Genomic DNA, 10,256 nt, shown 5'->3' with positions numbered 1-10,256 from the left:
AATCGTGCCACAAGGACATGTGCTCAACTATGTTCATAGCAGCTTTGTTCTTGTCATAGCCAGAACCTGGAAACAACCTAAATGCCCCTTGATCAAAGAATGGATAAAAAAAAATGTGGTAATTTACACAACGGAGTACTACACAGTAGAAAAAAAATAACGATAGCTTGAATTTTGCAGGAAAATGGATGGAGCTAGAAAACATTATTTTGAGTGAGGTAACCCAGACACAGAAAGACAATTATCACATGTACTCACTCATTGGTGGTTTTTAAACATAAAACAAAGAAAGCCAGCCTACAAACCATAATCGCAGAGAACTTAAATAGGACAGTAAGAGAGACTTACATAGATATAATCTACATGGGAAGTAGAAAGTATAAAAAGACAAGATCTCCTGAGTAAATTGTGAGCATGGGGACTTTGGGGGAGGATAGAAGGGGGGAGAGGCAGGGAGGGGAGCAGAGAAAAATGTAGAGCTCAATAAATATCATGGAAAAAAATATACTTTATACAATTATTTAAACCAAAGGAGAGGGAGCTGAATCTGTAATTGAAAATTCAGAAAAATCATCATAAAAACATTTCCCAGCAAAATGACAGAATTTTGATTAGGAGAAATGGTTCAGTGGGTAAAGACACTTGTAGCCAAGCCTGGTGACCTGAGTTCAATCCCCGAGACCCACACAATAGAGGGCGTGAACCAACTCTAAGAGGTGGCCTGGCCTCTGGCCTCATAGAATCCAGGACATGGGCATGCCCACAAATATGCTGCACAAATAAACAAATGTAGGAAAAAAAACTCTTAAGATGCCACTAGAAAAACTACTCCCTTCCATGAGTAACAAAATGGTGATGTCAGACCTGTCCAGAGGGGCAGAAATGCTGAGGAAAACCCCAGGACAGTCATACAAACATAAAGGCTGACATAATGCTCACGGAGGGGAGGGGTGAGCTTTTTTTTTTTTTTTTTTTTTTTGGTTTTTTTTTAGACAAGGTTTCTGTGTAGCCTTGGCTGGGCTGCCTGACTCTCCTGCTCAGAAATGCTGATAACTGACTCAGCGCCAGGACCAATTTCCAGCATAAGAGCTTCCTGGACTAAGAGCTCAGGGACCCTGGAGCAAAGCGAATGTCCTGTCCTTGTGCACCTGCAGTCACTGTTAACTGCAGTGTGTCCTGAGTGTGAGGACAGAGGGCAATCATGGCAGAGGAGGCTTACGTAGGAGGCTGAGAAAGCTACCCAGAGATGCCAAGAGAAGACCGTACACCAAGAATTTTGAATACCCTGAGCTGTGGGACAGATTTCTCTTCTTGAATTATTCACCCTTTTTGTTTTGTTTAGTGTTTATTTTGGGGGGGGGGGTAGGGTTTCAGGTGTAGCTGAGGCTGGCCTCAGACCATGTACCCTAGCCTGGCTGGCCTTGGACACCTGATCCTCCTATCTCTACTTCCCCAACACTGGGATTGCAGGCACGCATCACTATACCTGCTTTTCCTACCTTGGTACCACTGTACGGAATCTGCGGTTTGTATACGAATGGCTTCTGTACACTTTATTTCTACTCTATTTGACTCAAAGGAGCACCAGTAGCCCACCCTCCTCAGAAGGATAGCAACAGATCATCTCCCCAGGCTCACAATGTACCAGGACCAAGAAAAGCCTCTTTCTGAAGAGGCTCAGCAGGTTGTGTCCAGGACACCCTGAGCTGGGGAGAAACATGAATAGGGGCCAAAATGAGGACAGAATATATACCTCACCGGAAGCCGGTAAACATACTTTATTTCTGAAAAACAAATGATCAACAGTAGCTCCACTGGGACAAACTAGTGGCAGCAGGGCAGGGCAATTCTTCGCACTGCAACACTAATGGTGACACTTCCTATGTACCATTCTGAATTGCTTACAATCACAACCGAGGTTTTAAAGAATGTAGGTTCTTAGAAAAGGCTTCTTCATAGAAATGTTCTTTTAGATAGGCTTCACCCTACGAACAGCAAAACCCAGATGAGAGCAACAGCACACCATGAGAGAACCATCTGAAAACACAAGTTTAGGCACTTTATCAAAGAAAACCACCTAGAAATACTGTACATGAGGTCCACTTGATGGAGATTCTGCTGGTCCCTCCTCGCCAATGTCACAGCTGTCGGCCATGACAGCATGAGCCCTCAACTAAAGCACCCTTCTCCCCCTCACACGAGGCAGAACAAACCGCCTTCCCTCTCCAACTACAGGAAGGCTGACAGACAATGGGTCCCCTGGACTGATGAGGAGGACTGAAGCCATCTGAAATGATTCCTCGGGATTCGAGTGGTGCGTCTCGTGAACCCACACATCCAGTATGAGCTGGCTGGCCCCCTGGGTGTGCAGAGCCAGCTGCCCGGCTCACAGAGCACACTTATCTTCACGGACTGACAGTCAATGCCTGCCTCAGTCAAGGAACAGTTTCCAGGCTTGTCTGACAAGAGCTCGTAACGGATGTGCAGGAACACACAGCCGAGCAGTGAAGAGTTGGGAGTGGTACTCTGGAGACGTCAAGGACTCACCAGGCGTAAGAGGTACAGAACATCTATCAAGTTTCCATGTAGGCGATGCCATAGTTAGCATGACTTGCCAGTGTCCACTACCAGTCACAAAGCCTGCCTCCATATGTGAAGCCTTCATACAGTAACTGTGATACTGACCAGGTCACACACAGACCCTTTTCTAGAAGACACGAGAATGTCGTCTGGAATGCTGGGAAGCTTGCCACCCGCTAGAGATCTTCTTTCCTGCTCCCAGCTCGATTATCTTCCTTGGAAGCCCGTGGCTTGGCATCTCCCTCCTTCTTCTTTTTACCCTTCTCTGGCTTTGTTTTATTTTTCTCCTTGCTTCCTCCTCCTTTGCCAGGATACACCTGTCCCTCTAGAGTGACATCAGCACACCTGTCTTGGCCAACCAAAAAGTCCTTGATTTCCCAGGCATAGCTCCCATCCCGGAGCATGAAGATAGCACGGTCTGATCCCACGATGAACCTAGATGGAGAAGCCACACCGGTAAGCAATGCTAGTTAGTTCCGCACAAATACATAACACTGCACTGTTGGGCCACGTGGCTGCTGACTTTAATGTTTGCTGAACTCTAAACATCCTGTTTGGATCTAGACAGAAGCAGAAGCTCATATTCCTGGGGCACAAACGGTGCCCTTATCAAGAGACTATAAAAGAAAAACTCCTTGGGGGCAGTGGAGGGGGCACAGGTAGGCTGACAGAGGTGGGAGGAGTCCCATTTCTATCTTTAACATTCTGAAATGTCACTTCCATCTCTGTGTTACTTTTTGGGGGGTGGTGGGGGGATTGGTTTTGTTTCCCTTTTTCCTGATAAAAATTTCAAGTAGCCAAAGATGATACCATATGAGAACGACTTTGAACTTCAGATCCTCTAACTTCACCTCCCAAGGCCGAGATTACAGCCACATGCCATTGTGCCCAGCCACGTATGTTCTGAAGTCTCGAGTTATTTTTGTTTAACAAAATGTCTTCACTGAGAAGGATAAAGTCACTGGCTTAGAGCAGGCACTACACGGCTCCTCCTCAAGGCCCACAAGGGTACCTGACAAGCAGCTCAGCCTATCCCCACTCAGCAGGGCCCAGGAAGCAAAAAGGAACAGCATGGGTCGTGGTGACACACAAAAGCGTGGCCAGAGGACACGATTCTTCTGTTTGAGCACACCACACCTGCCCCATTCAGTAGCAAGGCTTCCTCATGAGCAGCCACCACCAAGACATGTCTCTGAGGAAGCTGCAGAAGTGCACTCCCAGGAACTCCTGCTCCACAGCTCACCACTTCCTTATTTTCTTATGACATCTGAAGACCTCGAGTTTTAGAACTACCAAGAAAAAGCAGGCTCGAAAAAAGGGGGACATTCATAGCTGGATGGGTAGGGGAGAGGGCGGTGAACATGGCCAAAAATCAATGAATAAAATTGAAACCTTTCCGATTGTATTTTAAGATCATATTGTCTCTGACAATAGATCTTCTCACATTAATTATTAGTCACCTGAGACAGCTGCATGTATCAACACAGCTACACCATGGACTGGAGAGCCACAACTCACTCAGCCTTCTAAGAGGCTAAGCAATACAACTCTTTATTGAGACGAGGCAAAAGTTAAAGAGACAAAGATAAACAAAACTTTCAAAACCAAACAATTATTAAAACTTACTGATTGACTCCTCCAAAAAGTTTAAAGAAAAATATTTAAATAAATTTAAATATTTAAATAAACTTAAAAGCGTTCATAGACAGGAAAGGTCCAAGGTCCTTGGGAAGTCTGCCAAGAAAGACACCCTGCTTCAGACCCAGAAAATTCGGCAGCACACATGCAGGTCAGGTGACCCGAAGCTGCATCCCAGAGCTGGGGAGGCAGAGGCAGGGAGTCTGAGGCAGTTGGACTAAATGGCTAGAGCTACATAGTAAAACCCTATTTTAAACATAAAATGCATCCCCCCCCCCCCAAAAAAAAAACAAAACAAAACAAAACAGAAAAGCGACCTAGCCTGGGGTCTTTACCTCTGAACATCATAGTTGGCATTGAACAGACTGCCCTGCCACAGGCTGGTGATTTCCTCCGTCTCCTTCTCAGTGGGGTTCCCGGACACAGTGACAAACATCATCAGTGTCTTCCCTTTCTTTGTCATTTTCAAGATGCTCTCTGGCTTGCCTGGGTCTAGCTTTGAGAAGTCGACAGGTGCAGAGGGTCGCTTGTGCTCTGGAAGGTCTCCTTCTTCTATGTCGTCATCTTTCTGCCAGGAGAGGGCATGAAACCCTGTCATCAGGCTCTCCAACTGCACAGACACTCCCCAGCACGTCAGAAGCAGGGCACACACCAAATTACTACAAACAAGACTTCCCTAACACCAACTCAGGGTTCCTGTGTCATACATTTTCTATGATGTGTTCACTCTCAAAGAATCTACCCAACATGGTAGATTACAAAACCAGCCACATCCAGGTATCTAACAAAATCAAATACTCTTACAACTAATCTCAAATACAGGCATAGTAGCTAAGGTACATAATCCCAATTACTCAGAAGATCAAGGAGAAAGATGGAGAATCCAAAGCCAGCTTAAGCAACTCAGGAAGATCTTGACTCTAAAACAGCTGGGGGTGTGGCTTAGTGGTAGAGTGCTTGCCTTAGCATGAGCGAGGCCTGGGGGGGGTCAATGTCCAAAACCACTAAGACAACTTTGTTTTTAAAAAATAACACCTGACAGGCACAAAAGGTAGACCATAAAATCCCATTTGTTTAAAGCATCAGGAACAGGTAAAATGAACGAGGGGTGACAGAAATCAATTTGTAGCACATCAGAACACTGATTGCCTCGGGACAAAGACAGACTGAACGAATGAACATGAAGGAACATCTGGTGTGACGGTCTATAACCTCCTCGACTCATAAGGTGTGGGTTACACTATCCAAAACTCACTGTGGGCTCAATGACAGAGTGCTTTTCTAGGATGCCCAGGGTCCTGGGAACCATCCCCAGCAGAGCAAAACAATCTCTTCGTGCTGCGTACTTAAAACCCGCAATCCACTGCGCCCAAGTGTTCAATCCCAAGGGGGAAGGCCTGCCCTACTCAGTGCTGTGACCCAGCACTTCTGAAAGCACCTTCTGCGGATTCTAGGGATGGGAAAAGGTGTAGACCTGCTGAAGGCGACTACAGCAGATTCCTCACTTGAGGGAAGATGCACACATGGAAGGAGACAGAGTGCTTTGTGGGATCAGACTGGAGTTGTAGGCACAGACTGATTGGACAAGTAGATGACAGAGTAGATGGTAAAAATATTAAAGCGTAGGTTCCTTGAAGAAAAGCCTAATCATTGCCTGTGAAACAAAAACGAAGCCTTAAATATCTCTGCGTCAGAAAGAAGTGCTCAATGAATCACACACCACGTCAGAACGACACAGATGCCAACCTGAAGCAGCAGCTCAAGGGCCCAATTTGGAATAATGTGAACATGAAAAATAATGATTTATAACACCAAATAAAGTCCATACTGACATCAGAAATGAAAAAGAGAAAAGAATGTATTAATAGTGGAATATCAATAAATAGCTAATAAACAGAATAACTAATAAAATAACTAATAAATAGAAAGAATGCACACAACAGAACAAAGAAAAATCCCCAAAAGGGTGGTCGAGTTGGCTCAGTGGATAAAGGTTGCTTGCCTAGGCACACTTGATGACCCATTTCAATCCCCAGGACCCACGTGGGGGAGGAAAAGAATTGACCACCCAACCAGCTCTTTCTCTGACATGTGGTTCACACCAAATTAATATAGACTGAAAAGCTGGGCACGGTCTCTCAGGCCTATAATCCTAGCACTGGGGTTAGAGGGGGGAAAATGGCTGGAGTCTGCTGGCCACTAGCCTAGCTTCAGATTTGGTGACAGACCCCGCCCATGGGAATAAAATGGTGAGTGAGGGAGCAGGACCAGTGCCAGAACCACAGGTTTGCACCACACACTTGGCTGCATGCAGTCTAGCATTTTCAACTCGTTTCTCCAAGCCCCACACAAGTCTGTAGACAACCAAGCTGAACTCTGTTCTTTCAGAGGCCTTGATAACAGCGACCATCTGCGGAGTTACTACAATAGTCCGTTTGGACACACCGTATCTCCAACCTGTACAGTGGACTGCTTAAGTTCTCCACTGAAGGAATCAGACGACCTCAAAGAACGAGCAAGTTTACACATATACCAGAAGGCCTGATGCCTAAGCTAAATATATATTTCTGGCTGTCGATCCCTCTGGCCTCCACAAAAAGCACAATCACACCTGCATTTCCTGTGCCAGCTGAGACTCACCATCAGTTTGAACACAAGAGTCCCCACCTTTCCACAGACCTGAGGCAAGGCTCTCAGGAAACAGTCGTGCTATTAGGAAGCCGTCAGAGCACTCCCAAATTTAAAGACTCCACTGCAGAAGAATCTTCTCCTCTCAGAGAAGCAGGGCTGCTGGGGAAGGGAGCTCACATCTGTACTCCTGCACAGTGCACATCAATGTTTGCAGCAGTGTAGCTAAGTGAGTCAAAGAACAGGCTCTGAAGTCAAGGGACAGAATTCCAAACTAGGCTAACCTGCTGTGACCCTGGGCAAATTCACGTGGCCTCAGGAAACAGTAGTCTCAGGGTCAGCCCTCAGGAAACAGCCTTCCTTATCACCCAAGAGAAAGGGTTAAAGAAGGTGCTGTGTAGCAGACTTCAAAAAGCTTTGTTTACCCACCACCCCTCCACAGCTCCAGGGCACATGGGGGGGGGGGAGATGACAACTTGACAGAGACAGGTGGAGCTCTGAGTTTGAGGTCAGCCTGGTCTACAGAGTTCCAGGAAGGGCTCCAAGGCTAAACAGAGAAACTGTCTCAAAAACAAAACAAAACAACAGCAAAGTACAGCTATAAAGATGGTCCAAAGGAAACTATTTAATAGCTATCAGAGGAAACAAACCCAACTTTTAAAAGTCCATCTGTACTGATTACAGCTACTAAAATTATGTTTTCATAAAGAAAGACTAGAAACAGGGTTGAGATGATTAAGTATGGTATCTAGTGCTACGATGTCCGGGTAAGACTGCTTTCATCCCCTTAAGACCCAACCACTCAATACTTCTACATACAGCATTAGGCTCTAAGGTATTCAAGACCACTCACTAGCGCTCTGCTTCAGACACAGCCGAAATTCATTAGTTCTGATACTTGATACCGATTATGAATTGCACTCTTCCAAGTTCTCCCAGTTTTCTCAGTTAATACTTGCAACCGCTTGGAGGTGAACACCAACACTTCCATCATGCATATAAGGAAACTACAGCACAGAGATCTGTACCAGACCAAATTCACAAGTTCAAGTGTATTGAATGTCAACCCGTTGGTCTCTATTCTGCCCAAAGCCCAGGTCTCTCTCAGACTCTTTTCAGGTACTCTCCTTATCCTGTCTAATGCAACCCCCTCCCTGCGGCCTTCTGATGGCTGCATCTTCTCTTTAGAGGAGCCAACCATTTGTTTCAGTGTACTATACTGACCATGGCAAAGCTTTTCACAAGATAAGGTTCTCACCTTGGCAGATGAAAAGGTGTTGTTTACTAGAGTCCAAAAAAGACAGTTTGAAATAGAGGAGAGAATGAGAGGATTCCTCATTAGTGATACTCACCCATATCATATTTTTCTTTTCTCTGTGGGGGAAAGGGTCTCCCTGTGAAGCCCAAACTAGTTAGAAATTTACTATGTGGCTCAGGTTTAACTAAGGCTAGCCTACTTCACCAATCTCTCAAGTACTGGCATTAAAAACATGCACTACCGCCACCCCACTACTTCAAGCTTTCTGTTGGATACAGATAACATGGGAAAAAAAGGGTCCCCTTTCTTCTGGACAAATTCAGCAGGTGGCTACTTTCAACTTAGGCCCAAATACTAATACTATATATTACTCTAATAATACAGAGTTAGCTACAAGTCAAAACATCAGCTTTGGAAACACACCTTGGGAGTTCTTTGCAGAAAGAGACTAAGTGACCCAAGTTACCCAGTGGGTACCGTCCATCTGCTGTGCAAATCAAATATGACGGTACAATTGCTTTCGGAAAGGGGGAAGGCTGCAATGTGCTTTTGGGCACCTTATACACTCTCACTGGGACTACATACCCCAGTGCGTTAGAGTAACAGATCAGAAAACGGCCTCTCACAAAAAACCACTGTTCCTTTGAATGAAAAACCTGAGTCCCACATGAGACGCCTTAGCTCCCTCCACCAGTAAAATAAATCCACCCACAAAATTACAAAAACCCCAGCAGGAACACACACCAAAGGAATCGAAAATACCCTCTATATTTGGAAGGATCTCTATGAAAGCTAAAAAACGTTCTCGAGGGACAACCTTCACAAACCAATCACTCAGCAACAGGAGGGAGTGAGGGAACGCTCTTCAGAAGTGCTCTCTCCCTGTCTGCAGGCTCAATGCCCGCCAGGATCAATGTAGAGACCATCGGGGCCCAGCAGGGAAAGCGTGGCTTGACTGGTGAGAAGCTAAATCCTGACTGGGGTAGCCGAGCAGTCATGGCTCAAGGACACTGGGGAGAGAGGCCTGAGCCATGGTGGAATGAAGGCACGGGAAGGGGGGGGGGGGGTTGACCGCAGTAACTTGAGTCAGTTAATAAGGGCCCTGGGTACAGGACAGGGCTAGAGATCGGGGAACAGAAGTCAGAGGGGTCACAAGACCAAGAGGGTAAAGGTTAGAGAGAAGGGATCTGGATGGAGACGTGCCCGGGAGTAAGGGCAGCACGGACCTCCCACTGCTCCAGAAGTCGCGCCATGTCGGCATCATTGTAATCGCGGATGTCCTTCTTCTTCTTCCGCGGAGGTGGGGTGGCTTCGCCCGGCGTGTCGGCCGCGCAGGCCCCAGGAGGAGGAAGAAGCAGCAGGTCCGAGGCACACAAAAATAGGAATACCGCGCGTATCCAGGTGGAGGCCGCCATGTTAGCCGCCCAGCGGAACCACCGCACGCACACCGGGCCTGCGCAGACAGCGCGAAGTCCAGGAGCCCGGCCCCGCCCCCGGCCCGCCCCCTGCCTTCCGCCCCCGCCCCCGCTCCCGTAGTGTGCAGTACATTACGACGCCCAGTACTCGCCCCCCTAGTCCCATCTTCGCACACTCAGGGGCCAGTGGCTCCACCTCCCACCCATCAGCAGCCTACCGCGCCCCGCCTCGTGCCGTTTCCTCCAGGCGACCTCCTCCGGAAGCCCCGCCCCCTAGCCTCGGCCCCGCCCCGCAGATCCGATCATCTGGCTCCGCCTCCTCCCAGACTCTGCCCCTTGGCTCCAGGACCACACCAGGCTGGGCACCAACAGTTCCTCCCCTTGTTTCACCCTAAAGGCTCCGCCCCATCTCCAGGCTCCGCCTACGGCTCCTCCCCTTAGCCTGGCCAAACTGTCTAACCTAGCTGGATCCCGCTGGACTGTGTGCTTTTACGACGGGGGGGGGGGGGGGGTTGTTAGAAGTCAGCCTTTTTGTCTCTCATTCACTAACCAGATCTGAAAGTTTCCCTCAGGGCCTGCAGAAACTGCCAAACAGCGTCCTTGAGGCCTCAGTTTTTGCTTGTGAAACGAAAGAGAGGGGGAAGATATGCAAACTGCCTTGACCCTAGAGTGAGGCCCTTTTCAGGGTGTGGACTTTCAGCCTCGCTCCCTAACAATTTCCCACGAGAACTTCCAGC

At 47.5% G+C, this 10,256-nt stretch overlaps 1 protein-coding gene across 1 annotated transcript; it reads right to left on the bottom strand.

Annotated features, from left to right (window-relative positions):
* Nucleotides 1–1,763: 1,763 nt before the first annotated feature.
* On the bottom strand, nucleotides 1,764–9,557 carry Mesd (mesoderm development LRP chaperone). The gene is made up of 3 exons (XM_005357689.3): nucleotides 9,331–9,557; nucleotides 4,554–4,786; nucleotides 1,764–3,015 (listed from the first exon to the last, which is right to left on the bottom strand). The coding sequence occupies exons 1-3, from the start codon at nucleotides 9,517–9,519 to the stop codon at nucleotides 2,757–2,759; spliced, it is 681 nt and encodes a 226-aa protein (XP_005357746.1). The 5' UTR covers nucleotides 9,520–9,557; the 3' UTR covers nucleotides 1,764–2,756.
* Nucleotides 9,558–10,256: the final 699 nt, after the last annotated feature.

The sequence above is a fragment of the Microtus ochrogaster genome, chromosome 22 (genome assembly GCF_000317375.1).
Source record: "Microtus ochrogaster isolate Prairie Vole_2 chromosome 22, MicOch1.0, whole genome shotgun sequence".
Classification (NCBI taxonomy): domain Eukaryota; kingdom Metazoa; phylum Chordata; class Mammalia; order Rodentia; family Cricetidae; genus Microtus; species Microtus ochrogaster.
Note: the sequence above shows the minus strand (reverse complement) of the source record. Positions and strands in the feature narration are given on the sequence as shown.

What these genes read in the sequence shown, in the direction of transcription:
- Mesd (XM_005357689.3), bottom strand. Translation starts at nt 9,519, where the DNA reads ATGGCGGCCTCCACCTGGATACGCGCGGTATTCCTATTTTTGTGTGCC. An exon ending in GACTTCTGGAGCAGTGGGAG is followed by an intron (nt 4,787 to 9,330) that starts GTCCGTGCTGCC and finishes CTCTCCTGGCAG; the next exon opens with AAAGATGACGACATAGAAGA. An exon ending in GCCAACTATGATGTTCAGAG is followed by an intron (nt 3,016 to 4,553) that starts GTAAAGACCCCA and finishes TTCTCCATCTAG; the next exon opens with GTTCATCGTGGGATCAGACC.